Source organism: Nothoprocta perdicaria, unplaced genomic scaffold (assembly GCF_003342845.1).
Source record: "Nothoprocta perdicaria isolate Ctin4 unplaced genomic scaffold, notPer1 scaffold_8, whole genome shotgun sequence".
NCBI classification, from domain to species: domain Eukaryota; kingdom Metazoa; phylum Chordata; class Aves; order Tinamiformes; family Tinamidae; genus Nothoprocta; species Nothoprocta perdicaria.
In genome coordinates, this window is record NW_020456087.1 from 6,116,729 (window position 1) to 6,138,486 (window position 21,758).

The window sequence follows — 21,758 nt, forward strand, 5'->3', positions numbered from 1 at the left end:
TGAACTTGTGTCTCCTTGGGGGTGGGAATACTTGATGAGCCATTTAAAAAAAAAAAAAAAAAAGCAACAACAACAAAAAACTCCTATTATGTCTAAAATGTTGCTAAAACTATAGAAGAAGATTTTGTTAAAAGCCTAATAACTTTTAACGTAGCTCTGGTAGAGGGAGGGAGCCTATGTCTGTAATTAGGCAGCCAAATAAGAGGTGGATTATACCATTATTTCAAGCAGCAATCCCCAGTGTTGTGCCTTTTCCTTGCACCTTCAATATGTGGCCTGGGATGACAAGGACAGGACCCTTGCTGTCGATTGTCACCAAAAGGGGGTGGGGAAGGGGGGMGCAAAAGAGATGATAGGAGGGGCCTGATGAGGCTGACTTTGGTCTCTGCTAAGCTACATTCAATCAGATGTAATTCAGGGTAGGAAAAGAATTTCTGATTTCATTGAAAGGTTAAATAGAGAAAGTTAAAAAAAAAAAAAAAAAAGGAAGGGGAAAGGTACAGGAAAAATCCCTACGCTTGGGACTTTTATTTATATATATTTGCAAATTAGCATTGTTAATTGCAATTCTTGCTCTTGATAGTGGAGCTCCATTCTTAAAAAAAAAAAAAAAAAAAAAGAGGAAAGATTGTATTTCTGAATATGCTTATTTTTGTATGTGCGTCTAGAAGAATTTGGATATTGCAAGGGTTCAGACGTTATGACAATTGCTTGCTGTTTTTTTCGTATCTAAAGACTATAGTCATAGGACATGAGTATGCAGCAGAATGTTTGAATTAAACTCAAGTTTAACCCATGTCAAATCCTGGTTAAAAAAAAMCCCTAGCTATCTCAAAGATTTTGCTGTATATGAACAAAAGTTCAAGTGAGGAAAGTGTTAGACTAGAGTTAGATAAGAAGATTTCAAACCAACAACTGCTTTCAAACCTGGAAGCAGAAGTAATTAGCAAGTGAACTTAGTGCTTGTTGTAAATAACTGGGTAGGAAATGAAGTGATCTGTGCCTTGAGGAACCTGGCGTAGATAGGACTTAAGATCACATGAGAAGGTAGTTCAGGAAGTTGGCTAGCACCGTACTTGCCATGCTTATCATTGGCTTTCTGCGTATTATTTATACGCAGTGAACTACTGAATGGAGATATAGAAGCATATGGTCTCAATTACATTGAAATATATTTTTGTCTGCAACTGTGGTTTCAATATATGGTTGACTTCCACCAAAGTCCAAAATAAGCCACTGTCCCAGCACTGCCTTAGGTTACTGATAGAATTTAAAATATCAGTGGACTGTGATCACTAATTTTTCACACTCTTCATACTTCTAAGCAAACATTTCTAAAGGAATGGTGGCTTTGGCTTGGTTCCAGTTGGACAATTATGCTCTGGCAACCTTTACTGTGTGGAGTGTGTCGTCTTGCTCCCGTTGCAGCCTCTCCTTCATGAATGCGTTAAGCTGATGCTGCTCGAGGGATGTGTTCTCACTCATTCRGTGCCACCCTTGCTTATATGGACATAAGCATTTGTATTTCCGCTTGGTAAACTGAATTAAGGATTCTGTTAAACTAACAGTAAGAATTGCTTGGTTTTAGCCTTAGAGGTTCCCTARGCGGGGAATACAGGAGTGGGAGTGTGGGGCTGCTGTTATGAGGAGAGTGATTTTTTTTCAGTAGTAATGCTACTTTATGCCACTTTGATGTGTTTGTGTAGCGAGGATCTTATTATTTATTCATTTCCACAGCTCCCAAATATAACATTGTCAGTAGTATATGAAATGATACCTGTATCGCTGCTGTCCAGCTGTTTCAAGCCACGGACTAAATGTATTTTAGAAGTCAAGAGGATGCAGCCAGTGCTTGGGGGAAAAAAAAAAAAAGCTTCTTACATCTGTTGTGCTTGCTTTACGCAGTTGTTTTTGCTTTTGTTCCTTTTGGAGGCCTCCTGCCCCCAACTGTAGTTGGAAGGAGGATTCAGGAGGTGGTGTGGCGAGTACAGCCAGGACCTGCGCGTCYGCGTGGGTCGGAGTCCACTGGGAGCTCTCTGTGCACCAGCTGCTCCCAGTCTGCCCATGGGGCTGCAGGCACGGAGCTAACCTCATGAGCCTCTGAGAAGAAAGCAGGAGGTATTTTCTTCTCTCTTCTTTCTTTTTCCTTGGGCTGTTTTATTGATGCTGGGGAAAATGAAACATATCCTCGAAGAAATGCTTCCTTAAGACCAAATGAGCTCAGATTTCTGTTGGCTTTATTGAGAGGGGCAAGCTGAATAGCAGCTATCTCCCATGACATGATATAGTATGATATGTMGTGATATGGGGCCAGTCAGAAAGCTGGTTGTAGCAGAAGAAGGGAAGCAGCTTCTTGGAGCATTCCCAGCTCATATGAGCATTGCTCCAACAGCTGCAGGAAAAGCAGTGGGAGGCAGCATCCCATAGCAATGAGGTGGATTCAAGTACTTAGGCTTTAAAAGTATGTGGCTCAGGGATTGCATCTTCTAATCAATATCTTCTATGTTCTCTTAAAAAATACATTTTCAAGACTGCAGCTTGTTGTTGTTGAGACACCACAGTTTGTTGTCACCTAGCCCACAGCCTGGACGTGTCTGCATGGGCCTGAGACATAAATGCTGATTTATGCAAGAAATCTCTGCATAATCCCATTAAAATGAATGGATTAGTTTTGTGAATAAAGTTTGCAGGGTTGGGATCTGTGAGGATTTGAAAAAGGATCATATAACCTCAATCTCAGAGCATTTTTTTGTGAGGATATGAGTCAAGTAAGTGTTTTGCCCCGGATTAGACTAAAAATTAGTGATAGGAGTGAAATTAGAAACTCAGATCATTGATGGTCAATCCTCGATATACACATTTATACAATTTAAATTATGTAAAAGCATGCTCTGTGTGCCCTAAAAGCATCTGCCAAAATATATAATGCATATTCTCTCAGCTTTTTGTAGAAGGCTGAAAGAATGCTASAAGCTCACGTTTTATACACATAGGCCAATATTAACCGCTCAAACAAGAACCATGTTCCAATATTACAAGATAAAGTGCAGATCCAAGGGCAAAATTTGGCTCTAAAGAACTGAATAGAAATTATTCTTAGAAAGGCTTCAATTATCTCCACAGTAAAACTACTAGAATCCTCATTTTCGTCACTAGAGACACTTGATGAGAGTAGCAGATGGCCACACAAAGCATCCATGCTATTTTATTTGAGATTTTAATGTAAACTGAACTCAAAATATTTTAAATAAGACTTCTGAAATTGGCACAAGAATACTTAATTTTTAGGGGTTGTAGGTCCTAACGAATCTTTAGGAATCCTGAAAATGAAACTTTTACCCTGATGTAACTTATTCTGTTTTTGTCATCCAGTCATTAGTTTTTAGTTTCCAAATCTCCCTGCAATTTTGCGTGTTGGCCTAGTACCTCATTTGATACTGGCCATTAGCAGAAGCCTCCAAACATCCTTAGTATTTGTGTCATTGCAATTAGAAACTAGTCAGCAGAAGAAGTTTCTTTGACTTGGCCAGAATCCTAGTGCTGTCCCTGGTGTGTTTGTGGCTGTCACTTTTCAGGGGTGCTAGAGGCAATTATGAGAATCCTGTTCTCTGCAGGGGATGGCCATAAGCTGGAGCACACCTGGATGTATCTTCGATAGCCCTGACACAGGTTATGGGAGCAGAATAGTCGAGATCCCTTTTGTCATGTCAGTAGTATCTGTCAGCAGGCTAGTGGTGTGGGAATTACTATTTGCACCTTATTAACAATGTAGTAAACCCTCTTGCTCAGTGGAGTCCTCGAGCRCCTGGAAGGCACTAAGCATCACACAGACGTGTTGTTGACTCTCCAGAGTTGGGGCAATGCTCGAGCTTCAGCTTTTGTCTTCCTTCCTTGTAAGAGCAAGGTATTTCCCATCGTGTTTCCTTGACGTAGGCGTTCCTGCAAATGCAAATACAGGCTGTATAAGCTGAAGTTACAGAACCTGCTATTGTCAGAATAGTCATGATTTAATTACCAAGACTGACTGTATCTCTTCGTTCCTAAGCAGATATGAAAAGATATGTGGGGTATGATATGCCCAATATACCAAGGAGTTTAGAAAAGAAAGCAACCTTGAAACCCCTTGTGTAAAATGAGTACAACATAGACAAATTCCCTCAGCAAAACAAAGTATCTCGTAAAGGTTAATTAAACATAAATTTATTAAATATTTTATCTTTCTGGGGTTTTGCTCTCCTTGCACTTTTCTCAAACGCTTAGTCACATTGTTGGGATGTGAACCTATCCCAGTCAAAAAAGATACAGGATTATTAGTACATGATTCCCACTTGACAGCAAAAGGTTGGAGATGGTTTAATTTCTTCAGCTGTTGTGAGCCTGTTGAAATAACTGCAAACCAAAGGGAAGGAGTCCACATTTTTTTTTCCTCATCTTATTTTTCAAATATTTACTCTTACAGAATCACTTAACAGTAAGGGTCCACATTGTCCTTTGGAGTCAGGCAGGCACATCTGGTGACAAAATTAGACTTCAATTGTAACTTTTTTTCTGCTTCTAATTCCTCAGTAGCAAGATTTGCCAGGACTGCYATTTAATAATAACAAAAACCTTGTTGTATTTGAATTCTAAATGTATTGTTCTTACTAGGAGATTTTTTCATATTACAATATTTCAGTTACCTGTCGTCTTTGTAGTAATAGAAATAGCTTTAACTGATGCCAGATTACATATTTATATCAGAGATCAGGCTGCAAATTCATTCTTTTGCAGAGGCAGAAAGATCATGTAAAACTGGTGACCACATGTTGACAGGCTGCATGATTTAACAAAACCAGAGGCAATCATTTCAAAGAAAAATGTTTTATTTTCTGCCAGCAGAGTATAATGGAGAGAAATTGGCTGGTATTATTTTTAAAAATTGCTCAAATCACTGTAGTTAGTATAAAATTGTCTCTGGAACTATTTCCTGTAAGTTAACCAGACATATGATTGTATCCTTTCTGTTTTGAATACTGAAGCTCAGGTTTCATCTGTCTTGTGCAAAGCCCGTCAGGTATAATAGCTCTTTGTGATGGTTCCTCCTTTTCCTCTTTCTTTTCTCTATTTAAACCCAATACAATTGCTAGTTTTGAGCACCACATAGTAGCTATTACTAGCGGTCTTTGCGCTCCTTTCCCTGTCCCATGAGCCTGCATGATGACCAGGCAAGCCCCACACAGGTTTTACAGGTATACTGGATTTATTTCCTCTTGGTATATTGAATTTATTTCTTTTTGACTCCAGAGTATTCCTGGTTTACCGACTGAGCTCACCCCCGTGATGACAGTTTTTAGAGTAAGGTGGCGTACGCCACGTCCAGGGCTTCATCTTAYTAGGAACAGGATTATGCAGGTAGTGGGTGATGTTGAAAATCCCACATTACTTACTCTATATGGTTTCAATATCTATGTGAATAATGGCTTGAGTGGATTATCTTGAGAGTTCATTATCAAAACCATGGCCATAGATATATCTCATGGCACACATGCACTCGGGATATGAACTGAGCATGCCAAAATCTGATGCTCCAGTGCTGATGGGAAAGGGAGTTGCTGAACACTGGCATGGCCAATGCTTTTGAGGCCTCGACATACTTTTCCCATTGAACAAATAGTGCAGTTTTCATGGTGAAGAGAAAAATGAAAGTTTTTTGGCGGCCTTTGAGGAATGATTGTATTTTGCCACCAACTATCTGGGACAAAGTTTGTATTTACCCTCAGTGGTTTGTGTTTGTGCGCTTGAATAGTCTCTGTCTCTGCTCCTGTTCCCCGGTGTGGCTTACAGGGATGAGAGGATCTTCTGGCTCCTTAACGCCAGGGAAGGTGCTAGGATGTTAGGACAAAAAAAGGTGGTCCAAGTCAGATTAATTTAAAAACTGACTGATTTTAAAACCTCATTTTATAGCAGAATGAGGATGGAGTAAAGTTGTTCTTCCACCACTGCATTTTTGAAGTATGGCTTGATTGGAAGTGTTGTGGGTAAACRAAATCCCTTAAATCCAAACCCCCAGTGCAGGGGGAGGAATCGTGAAAACTTTCTCCTCTTCAATTCGTTTCAGGGGGTAGGAGAGGTGGAAGAGGAGGAGACTGGGAAGAAAAAARTCTGCAGTAGATAAAATGTGTATGTTTTACTGAGAAGAAAAAGGAAATTTTTACAGAATGTCATGTCTCTGCTTATTTCCAACTTTTGTCATTTTTAACTCGATCWATTATTCTGAGGTGGTGTTAAAATAAATAAATAAAAAATAAATAAAAGGCCTGTCTGGGTGCAGTCAGTGCAAGTGATCGCCTTATCCCCCCGAAATAAAATGAAGAAATGCTTGCGGGCGATCAGTCTAGATAACACAGAGATAATTCTAGATGGCTGGGAGAAAAGATGTGGGCTTCTTTAGCTAGGAATTACCAGTTTTCTCTCATTTTCCCTACTCTATAGCCTATGGAACTTATAAATCTGTTTCTAATTCTGAAAGATAAATAGTAATCAGTGGCCAGGAATGAAATATTGGGATAAATGTGCAATTGCATTATAGGTCTTAGCTCTATCTCTTTGTCTTTTCCTAACTTGAAAGGCTTTAAGTCTTCTTACAAATAGCAGGACAGTATTGCCCTGTGCAATGSTGTTTCAAGTTTGGGCTAATGTAATTTTAAATATATGAACTGAAATATTGAACTTGGAAAATGTTGTTACAYGCTGATGACTGCTACACTGCATCCAGTGTTGAAATTTTTGAAACAAATTATGTTGTGGAAAAAAAAAAAGGATAGTACTGCTAAAATGAAGTGTGGAAAACGCATACAAAGGCTGAGTTTGTGTAGTCAATCAATATATCTTATCAAGGGGAAGGTTAAAAGGGTGACTTGATCATGGCTTGTAATTACCCAAATAGGAAGAAGATAGCAGATATTTGGAGTTTCTTTTGTTTAGTGGACAAAGAAAAAGCAAGATCCAGCGAGTGAAAGCTGCAGTCAGCAAAGCTGAAGCTGGAAATAAAATGCAAAATGTTAATGAACATTTTGAGGGTAATTTAAACATTGCAGCTGCTTAGTACTACTAAAATCTTTACCTCTTCAAACTTTCAAATGAAGATTGGTATTTTTGCACAGGAAGCCATCTAATTCAAGGGTATGTTATTCAGAACTGTGGAAATTATGGGGTAACTTCCTATGAGCTGCCTAATGAAGATAGTCCATAGATAATTGTAATGTTCCTCTCTCATTTGACCAGTGAAGCTCTGAAGGGGATGCTACACCTACTGATAACTATTTTATTCCCTTTGATACATATAGTCAGGTGGATTTAGGACATTGCTATGGTTGCTTGTAGTTAGATATTGAGRATGGAGGCAAGTGTTACTGTAGACAGGAGATTTGTCTTGCTGTTAAGTCTTTGAAGCTGTTGGCCACGTGTTACTGCTTCCAGTTACAGGGTTGTAATGGAAGATGTGTGCATTGAAGGGAAAGGTTTTGTATCCCTACTTCGGTTACAAAAAGCCTGTAGCATGAAGGCAAAGCTAATCAAATAATCTGGTTCCTGAGGAGAAGTCTCTTCTGCTAAGCCTGAAAAACATAACTAGAAATTAGATTGTGAGTCTGCTGGAAGTGTCCATAAACTTCTAAAACGAGTAGGGAAGGATGGTGGTAACCGCTCGGCTGGAGGCCCGAGGGGCTGGCTGTTCATGGTCTCAACCAAATGGTCACCTGGTYGTTGCCTTTCACCAGGAAACAGGGTGGACGGTGAATAAGGGAGAAATTCTTTCTCTTCCTAACAGTGGATATCAATTATCTCATTGCACTAAAGCTGCCGAAAGTGTAACAACGTCATGTCTCTTTTGTACGTTCTATAACTCTTTGTGTTACGCTTCTGGGTTTTTTACCATTTGATTTTTTTAATGTTTTTGACAAAAACAGGAAGCAGTTTGTGATTAGAGCAAAGAAGAGACTGATGGAGTGCTGTGCACACAGTGACATGCTGTTTTGTGAAACTTAGTGCTGCCGATCTGTTCAGCTATAATCCCAGCTGTGAAAACACATACTTTTCTATCTGATTGCCCGTAAACTGTGTTTAGGATTGAGGGTATGGGTCCCTTGTCCTAAACTGATTGTAACGTTCTGCAGTGTTTGGCAAGTCTACCTTGTTCTCTTCTCCTTAGGAAGTAAGAATGGTTAAGCAGCAACAAACAAGTTCTTCAACGGGTACCCTGAAGGGTATCCTTCAACAAACAGGTAGCATGTGTGAAGCCAGTCTAGGAAAAGAGGTATTAATGCTAATTATGGAAGAATTGCCTCTATGTTTAAAGTTAGGTAAGCATCCTGCGTCCAAACCTATGCACTTGCTTGTTTCTGTTTCTTAAAACTTTTTAGTCTGTTGTAACTCTACTAAAGGTATGAAAATTGTGTTTGCACAGCAGTTAGAAATGTAGGTTCTGCCATCGGTGTAAGTAGAAAGTAAATGTAGCCCCTCTACAAGGGAACTTGTTGGAGACTGTTGCCTGCCTTGGGAAGCAATAAGTAGACCGTAGTACGCAGCACTTTGCTCCGTGTGTGTGAAAGAGATGCCTGCCTGGGCTGTCCTTGCAGTTTTGTGCTCTGCTGGAATTAATTCACATTAATTTCACTGGCTCGGGATTCAAGCTGCTGGCCTAGAAGTGAAAGAAAGGCCCCGTTGCTCATTCACTCCACAGAGTTGTGTTCATAGCACAGCTAGCACTGTGCCTGTGAGAGCAGAGCTTWTGTTTCTGGAAAGATGAGCTTCAGCAAATCCAATGATGAGCTGCTGGAGACTCGCACAGGAAACAGGGTTGTCCTGAGATTGCAGATGGGAATCTTCAACRCATTGCGCGGTCTTGAGGGCTCAGCAGGTCTGCCTCCCCCACAGCTCCCCCAGGGGTTGCTGGAACTACCTTTGAACTAAGTAGCTTCAATATAGATGACAGCAGGACCTCTGTCAGGTGGTCTGCAAAAGGTGCCCAGGGTTCAGGRGTGGCATTGGACATGTAGCTTGTCCTTTGGTCTATCTTGCTGTTGCTCTATTGTCAGTTTTCAGGTAGCTTAGAGGTGTCTCTAAACTGCAGGAGCTCCTTTRGATTGCAGTGTCAATATCTCCTGTACACCTTCTTCATAAAAGATCTTAATGTTCTAAGTAGTGGTGTTTGCACTCCAGCTTGCCTCTCCTGGATCTKTCAGTATAAACAGAACTTTTAGGTGGGAAGGTGAGAATTGTGGGAGGATGAGGGTGATGAGGATGAGAATGGTTAGGGAGATAACATATGTTACCTTCCTGCAGATGCATTTTGGCATTACAGCAGCTGAGAGTACACCACCTAAGACATTATTTATAGGACAGTAGCGAAAGAGGTTATAATGCTGGTCTCTCCTCCTGGCTCTGGGAACTTGCTTGGAAGAGGCCRTTGCAGAAAATACTGCCAATTGTCACAAAGTCCCTCTTAAGTCCTCTGTGAGGACGAACATGGGACGTATCGGACATATCAAGACAGAGCTGTGCTTTCAGACTCTTCAGCTATAGACAAACCTCTTGGTGCAGTCACAGCGTATACCAATAAATAAAAAAGTAGTAGGGTGGTGGTTCATGCCAGAGGTACCACCAGTGGAATAATGTTATGGAATATAATGGCTGTAGCTGATATAACTGTTCCAGTAAAAATCTCTGCCGTAGATTTGGTATAGGTATAGAAAATAGCAGCAGTTTCTCAATCTCATTTTTGAAAGATTGACTCAAGTGCTGCAGAGAAGAATCTCCTTGAATTGGAGATGCTGCTGCTTAATGACAGGACTCCCCAAAACAAGATCTGACTTATAAGTTGGGCTTTTGCTTATTCATTTCATGCGGTGACTTGTTTACGTAGTGACTGCTACCAGCCCCRAAGCGCAGAGCTCCTTTAACCTGTGCAGGGCACCGCGGGAGCGTGTGGCGATAGCTTGGACTAACACCTACCTGCCCTCGTAGTTTCAAGTGGCCCTCGGCTCTGCGCAGCACGCTGTGACCTGGGGCCTCCTTGTCCCCTGTGTTCTCCACGCGCAGCACGTGGGCGCAGCTCTCCGTGCGGCTGGGAGGCCGCCTGCCGACAGGCCTCCATTTGCATTCCGATGGCAGCGCACCTGGGATATTTCCTTGGCTACCCATGGAAAAGACTATAGCAAAGGTGCACTTTTCATCTTAATGCTGAATGAATTACTTCTTTACATATTCGGTAATATATTCTCCTGTCTCATAACTCTTGTTGTTGTTAATTGGAATTGCTTGTGCTCATTGAGAGACGAATACTTTTCATCCTGTTTTGAATGAAAATCTGTAATCTTGAATTTGTTTCTAAACTTCAGTCATGAGGAGAGCAGTTCAGGAAATTGCTGCTGTTCCACCAAATTAGCTTCTCAGATATCCTTTTAATTGGAGACCATAACTCAGATTCTTAGTATTTTAGGAAGCTGAACAATACAAATTGAAATACAGATATTTCCAGCGAGGGCTCGGTTCAAAGAGGGCTTTTATACACAGATGAGTCTGCTAACAAATAGCATGTCATATGATAATGAGGCCGTGTTTTCTTCTCCCRTTTCACATTTCCTAACTGCACCGCTGTGAAATAAGTGGAGTGTTTATCTACTCGCTCTTAATCTGACAAATCTCTGCTAGGGACTAGTGTGCCCACTATAGACAGAACATATGTATACAAAAAAAAAGTCTAAACTCTCAATCAGAAACACACCACTTCCAAATGCAATAATATTACACTGGTTCGGAACATTCATTTCCTCCAAAGTATTCTTTTTTTTTTTTTTTTTTAAATGTAGAAGACTTCAATTTATGTTTAAGAACAAGTAAACTATAGTACTTTGACAGCCGTTCACACTTAATTTCTTTGCATTAAACCAACAGCATTCTTTTCCACAAACATCTATTGTTAGGACAATGCTCTCAGACGGAATTTATGAGAAATGGAATTATGTTACCAAGGAGATAGCATTTACTATAATGAAGAGTAGATCCTAGAAAATGGCCCCTTTTACAGCAGCTCAGAACAGAGCCACAAAAGCAATTGATTGGTCTTGGCATTTAGTCTTATATCAGCTGTGTCATCCATAGCTTCAGGAGTGAGAACACTAATCTGAAGTGACATTTCTGTTCTGGCGGGCTTTTCTGCCCTGATGAAAGCAATTACTTCATTCCTAAATGATAATTTGCAGGAGTTTCAACCACTTTAATTGATAATTTTTTGTTCTGAGAAGTTCAATTGTGAAGTGATTAGCTGATTTGGTAAATAGAAATTTAAGGTGTGAAATGTACAAGTTGCTCCAAGGTAAAGTGCTGTTTATTGGGCGCTGCAAAATTGCTTGATAAAACTGCACTTTCTCTATTATCAGGAGGCTGCCAATTGCTTAGTTCGCCATAAAAAGCAAAGAAGATCAAAACTGGTGTTCGGGTTGTGGAGTTTAGGTCTGAACTGACGTATGGCAGCTTGCTTAATTGTTGCTGTATCAAAGTATACATTAGTTTTAAAAGATCGTGTCCGATGGTGAGTTTGGGATTCTTAAAAAGCTGCCAGCTTYGTATTATCAGGTACTAATGACTCACTTTGGAAGTAAATCCCRTTATTTGAATGTTACAACAAAGATGCTTATTGGTGAAAAAACATTCAATTTAATGATCAGTTCAAACATATACAAACCTTTCTTTCTGAAGATAATTTTTGAACTATTTTTTTCACACTGAAAACGAAATAAAGGAAATGCCTCTTATTTTGAACGAAAACCCAAACAAAAGAATTTCAAGTCCTTGTGATATTAAAAAAAAACACAGTTAATGTAAGTATTATATTTTTTTCATATGTTGCACATTATTTCTTCAATAATTGTTAAAACGGTTGGAAAAATGTATTTTTGTTATCTACAATGAAAGAAGGCATTTTAATAGAAATCAGTTCTGTGATATTTTCTTATATAGTGAAAAAATAATGGTCATTTCATGTGTTAAATGAGAAATATAAAGCAAAAATGAAGGTCAAACTGATTTAGCACATCAAACAGTCTTTGTCAGCCAAGCTTAATATATCCTGAGTTTGTGGAACAAATGAAATTTTGCTGCTATGTTACACTTTGCTTCCAAACAACCATTACAACTGGTTTTATATATTGTGTGAGCATCAGACCATCAAACAGTGCATCTTTACTGACGTGTTGCTGCAGTGATGATCTACAGCAGCAATCTGCCATTTATATAAGGGCAAAATGTGCATCTATATTTAGTTGTGAAATTGGCCTATTATACTCTTGATGTTTACAGAGGCTAACATAAATTAATGATGACAGCTATGAGCAGTGCATTAGTTAAGCAGCAGAGTTTTTACCTTGAACTTGAAGGTTCCAGCTCCAACTTCCAGCATATACTATAGAGCTTTCTTCACACATTAAAGAAGGGCTTCTGAAATCATTCCCTTGCTTTGGACAGCRTTAAATGCCTTCAATTTGCTTGGCCGCAGATGATAATGGCAGTTAATGGTTTTGTTTGCATTTGTGGCAAACTTGTGCCTTCTRAGAACAGTGATATGTATAGTGTGGGGGAAGAAAAAGCATCTCCCCGGAAAGTGTTTGATCATTCAAAGGGTCTGATCTGACTGACTTCTCATAGCTGACATCTGACTCAGTTCAAAGGACAGCCTGAGAAAGCAGGGTGGTCACTGGATTATGTGCTGCGCCTGAATGTATTTTTTTTTTTTATTTTATTATTTTATTATTATTTTTTTTACCTGAAATGGTGTGCTTTCCGCCTGAAAGTCTCCTCATGCAGCTCGTGTCAGAGCCAGTATGGATACTGTAGTAGCTATGGATTCCACCATTAACTATGACCACAGATCTGACAAGTGTGCAGGTGTTCAAAGGTTCACGAGTTAAAATGCTGAAGTCTTTGATGAATTTTTGATGGATGAATTTTTAATACAGGTCGACCTTTTTCCTTTGAGGCTGCATGCTAGATTAATTGATAAATAGTGAGACTGAGCAATGGTCGGATCTCCTAGGCAAACAAGTAGGAAAATCCATAAAAATCTGCCTGTCTGACTTCTCAGATATACTTAAAAAAGAAAGAAGAAGAAGGTGGTAAAATTTAATATATGGCTTTTGATTCTTTTTTTTTGAGATTTTGCCCTCATGGAGGTACTCTTCTCATTTAAACAGCATAACTGTTTTTATTAATCTTGAAGTTCTTACCACTTGTTTCTGACTTCAGTACTATGAAAAGGAAGTTGCTCTAACACCAGGAAAAAAGACAAATAGAAAAAGGAAGAAAACAGAATTAGAAAGTTATCTTAAAAATAAAATGCAAAAAGTGATAAAATCACTACACATCGTTTGTGTAGAAACGAAAGGTAAATATATTAACTTCYGGTATTGATTTTTCATAACTAACGGATTTTGAGTCACTTTTTTTTTTTTAATTGGAGCTTTTGTTGTTGTTGTTTTTCATTTGTTTTCTCCGTGAAGTCACATTCACATCTGCAGGAACATTAGCTCTTTCGCATTTTTTTCTCTATTCACTTACACTGCTATCCTGAAAACACAGCCAAATTCGTACATATTTTTGAACTTTCTAGAGCACAACATTTGCAAAAAGAGAACAATAGCAGATAACATTAACAACAGGAGGCTTTAGGCACCTAGTGCCATCAGTGGTGATGCTTAATTTGCTAGATTGGACTTCTCAACTGCAATCTGTGTCAGTCAGTCAAGCAGGTTACTTTGCTCTTCTTCATCTTTTTTTCCAGCCCAAATCAGCTGTAGAGCCTGCAAACATGGTTCAGATTAAGTAATATTTTTAAGATGTCACTATTAGCAAATATTTTTCAAGAAGACCTCGGAGCGGGGGAGAGGGGAGGGAAGTCATTTAGAAGCAAAAGAAATACTGTTCCAAATAATTGTTCTGGTGCTGCTTTCTTGGAGCTTTGCATTTAGTGCAGCTAACCTGAGATAAAATGATCAGTGAAATGAAAACAGGAGATTTTTATAGGGGAGAACTTTGGAGGACTTGGACAAAATGAGTGAATTGCCCAATCATTAAGAGCCAGCTTTCYTATATATCTACCTGCTAAAAGTGGGCTTACCTGCCATCATTATTTTCTTTAGTCGACTTGAAGCCTCCTCAGGAATGTGGCTAAGTGAGGGAATGGGAAATCCAGCTTAGTCCTGTAAGAGGTCAGAATGTACAAACATTCATACTATTTGCAGTGCCCAACTTTTCACTACACTAATTGATGCAAGTGCAGATATGATCTAAATACCTTTTTTAAAAGGAAAAAAAAATCAAATATTCATCTAAATGTTAAAAAAAAAAAAAAAAAAAAAAGAAAAAAAAGAAAAAATGCCTGAAGTGTGTCAAACTCCTACAATAAACTACAGGTGGGATAAGGACAATATAAGAGAATATGTTGCTAGCATGTATCGTATAGAATTGCACAAACGCTAACCTGTGGACTTGGAAGCAGTGTATATTTTCTGATGTAATAGTCCAACTAAGGTCCATGGCCAGTAAGCATTTCTGTGTTCTTTGTATTGGAAAATGTCATGCAAAGAAACACATGCATAGCTGAAAGTCTGTTTTGGTGGGAAGACAGGCTATGGGGTTAGAATTGAATTGCGATGCTCTGTGCTCTTTCCTTTCTGTATATCTAGTTTCTTTTCTGTGAAATGGATATAACTCCCACCTGCCAAAGGCTTAGAGAGAGATGGAGAATGATTGGAGTGGACTTTCTGATCCTTGGATTTAAAAGACTATACACACACACACACACACACACACACACACATGCGCGCACACATACATTGCTTCGTTCTCTATAAAGCTTGTGATAAACATTAAATCCTGCTGCTAAGTATGGTGGGGGTGCTGGATCTGGGTTTGCTGCCACTAATCCATATTGCTGTTAGAAGTTTAGGCAATTCACTGCTGGTTGCTAACAGCCGAGTTAACGAATACRATATTGTGCAGCACAATGAGAAGTGCTGTGTTCTGGAATAGTATTGTGCTCATAGAGTTCCTCAAGTCAAGGAGGATTTCAATAGAATTGTGAAAAATACTGTGTATCCTTTGTAATAGTTTGACATACTTTTTTTGCTTGTAGCATGAAGATGAGCCATGAACTATGCCAGTAAACTGTAGACAAGCTGCACCTTTCCGCTAGCTTGAGCCAATGTGTTCAATTCTGCACAACGTGTCCATCCCTCAAACGTTGCTTTATGGCTGTGGCACAGCCCAACCTGTCCCTCTGCGTGAGCCTGCAGTGCAGTAGGTCACTGAGCAGGACTGGGTTCTGCCTTGGGCTGCCAGCTGGGGCTAGAGGAGCGGTGGAAGTGGGAAGGCAAGTGCTGTCTGTCTTTCCAAAATGGGGCAAAACCAACCTATGTGTGTGCGCTTCCAAGCTGTACTTCTAAATTGCAGGTAGAAGTATCCATTTTAACCATAAACATTGCCCTGTTTCTGCATGCAAACCTTCAGGATTAAACCCTGCAAATTATTTTGTTAATTTTTACTGCCCAATCTGAGACCGGGGTACTGACSTGCTAAAAATCCTTGTTAATTTAGATCAGTGCATTGGCTGATATTCAGTAACATATTTGACAGTTATTATATATTGCAAAAAATAGGAGCTGTGATTGGCCCATCTTTAAAGTGACAGATGATGATCTGTCAGACATGCAGAGGTTCTGGTTGTGCGCACAGATATGGATGCATATATATGCTTATAAATAAAAAAGATATAAAATGATGTGGAGGTACAGATAAAGGAGGTTAAGACTGGAATGACCACAAGCACAATGAAATCGCAAGTGAGTTATGAGTGCTAATAAAACTTTTATGCAACACCGTATTATCATGTCTTCTGCATCTGCTGTGTCTTTAATAGAAAAATGACTTCAGAAATGTTGCATATACCATTTTAAAATTATATGGTAGCGTTTGTCATATCCTTTCATCTGTAAAAGCAGACCTTCTTTGTATCAGTCCATCTGGAAAGGCAATAAAAGGAAAAATAATGTATTTTAGAAAACTCTCATCCAAAATAGCATTAGTTTTCTAGTCATTAAGCCTTTGGGTAGGTTTCACCCAAACTCGGTTGTTGTTTGAGAGAACCACAGGTAGTGCATGTAGCTTTTGCCCGCCACCTGGGAGACCCTATTTAAGAGCTGTTCCTTGCGTGTGAGATGAATTTTGCTCCCTGTGTCGGCGCTACTGCTTTGCACTGTGAGCTTTGCACCCTTCTCCTCTAGCAGCCGTTGGGGTTACCAGCACAGTGCTCGGTTAAGAGCACTGGTCAGGTGTGAATGGTGCCTGTAGTATTGGTTGCCAGATGTTGCTTTTGTACATCCGTGCTATCGACTCACCATCCCCTCTGCCTTGGGATATTGTACTCTTCAAGCTTAAATATACACCACCAGCTCCCCAAAACTGTTGTTTATGTATAAGTGGCCTTGCTTTTCAGCTTATGAGGCTGCTATTACAAATGTTAACGATCGAATAATGTACTTCAAGTTTGCATTGCAATATTTCCTTCAGTTTCAGCAGTGCTCAGCTGAAACTAAAGCTGCGTAACATAACAATATAGTACATAACAAAAAGCAAGTTCAGCCTCTGGTTTTGCTAAGGAATATTCTATGTAAATGCTAATAACCTTTCTATTCCAAAAGTTGATGTTTATGACTTGTTTTATCAGAGATATCTTAAAAGCTGCCTTCTTAGACAGAATTAAAAGTTAGGTCATGTGGAAAGATGGACCAGTCAGTCCTCTCAGCATTGACGTTCAAAGCTGAGAATCTCTTGGCTCTTCTGGGATTCTTCAAGCTTGGTCAAATAAAAAAGTAATCAAAGGAAGCAAAGGAAAGATGTGGTCTTTTTCAAAGGCAAGAAGTGTTTCTGCTCACTTTAACACATTGATTGGCAGACAGCAACATCAACATTGACACCAATCTCCATCTGACAAGCAGAAGTATGGCCAAGCTGATCATATCCTTATCATAAAATATGTTTTAAAGAACTGTCTTGAAACAAAAATGAGGCATTTTGTATCATCTACACCTTGACTCCTACCCTTCTGGGAAATACGCTGCATGTTTCTTTATCTKTCCCAAACCACACAAAAGAAAAAGTTAACCCATCTTTCCCCTAAAAAAAAAATCCCTGCATTATCCTACCTTGAAGCAAAATGCAAATGGAGTTTCAGGGAGGATCAGCAGTTACGCGTTATYATCCCAATGTGTGTTCAGCATGAACACAGCAATTAAACAGCCCCAGAAAAAGATCTGTGTTACCTCTAGGCCTCTTCCCTTTGCATACAGGTGGTGAAACACGGATGCGACGGGAGCAAACAAATGTCTCCCTGCACTGCCACCTGCTCAGGGTAGAGCAGAAAAGCCCTTCTGGACCAGAAGGTTGTCTGAAAGCCTGACGTTTATGTGGCAGTGAATTAAAATGTGAAGCCTGATGCACGTAGCTCTGTGAACTGCTTGCTCACCCCTCTGGCAAAGGTGACTGTTCCCCCAGCAAGGACAGCTGAACACCCYATCAAGAGCACCTTCCCGAACCCCAGGGAGGTGTGTGTTATTACAGCAGACCTGGGACTTCTGCACCGCCAAAGCTGCTTTAMAACCTGATAGTCACCTTGGCCGCCTGCACAGCAACCAGCAGGGAGATGCTGCCCATTCTGCAGTCATCTGCTTTTCTTTCCTCCTCCCTAGAGGCAGAATTGGGCCCAAATATAGCTGCAGGTGGGTAGCCCCGAGTCAGGAGGAGCAATAGCATCCACGCAGGGAAATTGCATGTGAATTCACACACAGATTCACAGAATTCACAGGAAKGCAGCTTTCCTGTGAATCTGTGTGATTGGCAGCAGAGCAACAGGCAGCTGGAAAGGAAGCAGGTGAATAGAGTTAGGAGCAGCTACTTAACAGGTTGGCTACCACTGAGACACAAAGGTCATTATTGACTTGAAATATCCAAAGACTGTGAAATATATCCTAAAGCCTGTATATCTGTGATCATGAACACTTTAAAAATGTGATAATTTGTAGATAGTTTGAAGACCGACAATGGAAAAAGTTGGTTAAATGCTACAGAACACAAATATTGATGAATGTCCTGCTTTGTTTTGTGTTTTTTTTTTTCAGTTTACAAGCTTTGAGGAAGGAAAAGTCCCGAGATGCTGCTCGCTCTCGACGGGGAAAAGAGAATTTTGAATTCTATGAGTTGGCAAAGTTGTTGCCGCTGCCTGCAGCCATCACCAGCCAGCTTGACAAGGCATCCATCATCCGACTTACAATTAGTTATCTGAAAATGAGGGACTTTGCTAATCAAGGAGATCCTCCGTGGAACTTGAGAATGGAAGGACCGCCACCTAATACATCAGTAAAAGGTATGGAGCAAGCGTGTTGTAGAGTATTGAATATGGCAGCCTTTAGTAACCTCTAAATTGAAATTTTTACCGTCATCCTTTCTTCTTTCCCTGCATATCAAATCCTTTAAAGGGATACAAATGTGGAAATCTGAGGTCTGCATGAGAAAGACACCATGTGAAGGTGAAATAAACCTCTTATTTTATTCATCTTTGATTTAACAGCAATCAGTTATCAATATAACAGTTACATTTCCCAGGAGTCCTATGACAGTGTCTTAAATTGTTTCAAGTTATTTAGCAATGATTGAGATTCTTTGAGTATTTCAGCATCTTATAAAAGGAAGGTTTGAGTGAATCACAGCATCATTTCTTGATCTGGGGGACTCAAGCATTACATAAGTTCTCTGCATTCAGCTATACATTAAAGGCAGAATCTTTTTTTTTATGCTCAGAAATCATCACATTTAGGTTTTCCAGTCRTCAGGTCAGAGAAAAGGTTAGTCAAGGATTTTGTCTTGTAACGTGCAATCTCCTAAGCCAAGGGTATCTATCAAAGTTTTAGCCAAAATAGACTCATTTCAATATTGCACATCTCCTTTTCATGCTTAAACAAGCAGTTAGCAGCGATAAAAGATGTTTTTTATGACAGAAGTCTAGTAATAGAGAAATCAGGAACTTGGTTTTAGAAGATATAGTTGTATTGATTGGTCCTAACTGGTGTTCTTAATGACTTTTATCAGCCGGACACTTTTTTTAAAATCATATTCCTTCTTACATAGACAGGTGTCTGAAAGGTATTTCAATGTAGTGTACAAAGAACATTAACAAAACCCAGCTACCAAAAACTGTAGAAGTGATTGGTCTGGTTTATACAGCAGAGAAAAATAGCTTGCTTTATTTCAGATACTGATCTCACATTTTGGAGGGGCAGTATTTTGGAAAGAAGAATATGTGATTTGAGAACTCGAATTTTCCTGTATCAGGGAACTTAGGAGTTTAGTCCACACTAAAATGAATAGGCTATGTATAGTGAAAGACCATACAAATATTCACATGTAAAAGTAGGTGTAGGATGATGGGATCTTATTTATCAACCCTAAAATGCACGTGCAGGATTGTTGATGCCAGCTGTGGAAATAGCTTCTAATTGTTTTCCATGCAGAGGAAATAATTTTAGCAAAGAAAAGCTTTATTTTTCACTAGAAAAACAAGATAGATGTGGAGGGCAAAAGCAGAGGACTTKCAGACCGACAATTTAGTAGCTGGAGTTATTTGCGTCACTTCATATATTTCATTTATATTACCTGCCACATCATATATAATTTTCATGGACGGAAAAAAGGTAATTACATCATCGAGAGCATGAGTATAACATGGTTCATCAGGCTTGTGATATAATATGCAAATGTTCCCCATTTTTTCAGTACGAGAGTTTTTTTCTCAGGCAATTAAACAATATTTCAAGRGTCATATAAAGTGGACCTTTTGCTGTAGAGTCTATGATCTGTCTATTAATATTGGTAGTTCCTCCCACCACCATCCCTACAGTGCTTCTGTAAGGGGTCCTGTGCTTAAAAAAGGCTGCATTTTGCAGGCCTCTACATAGGGGGTCTGTCTTTTTGTATTATTCTCTTGTGGAGTGAGAATATGTATTTGAATAGTGATGCTTTCATTTTTGTGCTTCATCCAGCCTAGTCTAGCAGAATTTTAGTGAGAATGAAGCCTTGTTCTTAGAAAACAGCATATTTGAACAAAAATCCTCTAGTCCAGAATAAAACGTTTCTTTCCCTGAAAAGCCTAGGTAAATGCTTCCTGCTGCCTTTCCACCCTATCTGAGGCAAGAATCCAGTTCAGCTGGAGAGATGGTTGGTTCCTTTTCTAGCCATTCCTAACCTCTGAGCATGTGGAAACCCAGGAACTTTAGTGTTTTTTTCTTTTGTCTTTGGAAGTTTTTTTCTGCTAAACAGGGTTTGTATTTTGTATGTGTCAGTGTATTGAAATAATGCTCAGCCACTACTAATAAAGGGTGTTTCATAGTGTAAGAACTCAYCACAAGCAGTTTGAACTGTAGAATACAGGTATGTTTTATTATTTCACTGGTTCTCTTTATAGAGAAATATGTTAGCACRTTCTGATCAAACATTCATGAAATTACATCAAAAGAAATTCGTTTTAATTTATTAAGGTTGCTTTTTTGCTGCAGTTGAAGAAGTTCGTATGGATAAACAAGTTCACATAAATAACTTGCAGCTTCGTATGAAGCRTGGTTGATAATCCAACAATAAAACACTAAACATTATACTTTCTGTGTCCTCAAGCAATCTCCCAAATAGACTTAAAGGCATTTGGTAAATTGTGAGAGAGGAACATACGCTCTCTCGGCAACTGCTTTATTCATTTATTTTTCCAAATGTGATGGCCCACTTGTTAATAATTAAATTTCAAAGCTTAGTTTTAAATTTGTCCCCTAGTACTGTACAGCAATTTAATCAATTTAATTTAGTATTTCGGGAAGGTCCTTTACTCTGCCCAGTATTAATCATGGCTTTTCTTAAAAGTCTATAAAAGCTGATGAGTTTGTTTTCTGATGCCTATTGTGTAGCAATCACTACAAGTTGTGCTTGAAAATGAACACTCAAGTGACTCCATATAATATTTTCAGAGTCAATTACTTCATGGAAATGATATCTTGAGCAATTGGAAAGTAACAGATAGTTTTCTCCATTATTTTAGAAATATCTGTATTGTTATAATACAGATCAAATCTACAAAGAACATTATGCATTATTCAAGAAATGACCAGGCATTCTCAGCAGTGTTTCAGCTAAATAACTGATGATTGTAACCTTTAAAGAAATCTCATTGTGGTGACTATTGGTAAATCATTTCTCTATTCATAGTAATCTTTATTTAGAGGCTATCTAGAAACCATTATATCTTTTATTAAACTTAAAAGCAATAGCCAATGATTTGACATTTGCTAAAACCGGATAAATCTTCCATCTTTTAACAGAGCAGACTTCAGTCAATTTTTTTGGCACATTGTCTAAGACTTTATTTGTGAAGTATTAGGCCTTATAAAAGAACACATAGCCAACTTGCAGCAGATGAATTTTAAGATTACAGTTCTTAAAGACCAGGACATGACTATCATATGGAGGAAATAGTCAAAAATATATATATATAGTCAAAAAGAAGAAATTTCTTTCTTTCTTTCTTTCTTTCTTTCTTTTCTTTCTTTCTTTCTTTCTTTCTTTCTTTCTTTCTTTCTTTCTTTCTTTCTTTCTTTCTTTCTTTCTTTCTTTCTTTCTTTCTTTCTTTCTTT

The 21,758-nt window shown here is 39.0% G+C and overlaps 1 protein-coding gene across 1 annotated transcript in view; it reads left to right on the forward strand.

The window, feature by feature from the left end:
* Nucleotides 1-21,758, forward strand: part of NPAS3 (neuronal PAS domain protein 3) — a 542,948-nt gene that overhangs the window by 120,312 nt on the left and 400,878 nt on the right. Inside the window, exon 3 of the mRNA XM_026051847.1 lies at nt 18,207-18,451. Coding sequence (XP_025907632.1) covers nt 18,207-18,451 — 245 coding nt within the window. The remainder of the gene's footprint in view (nt 1-18,206; nt 18,452-21,758) is intronic.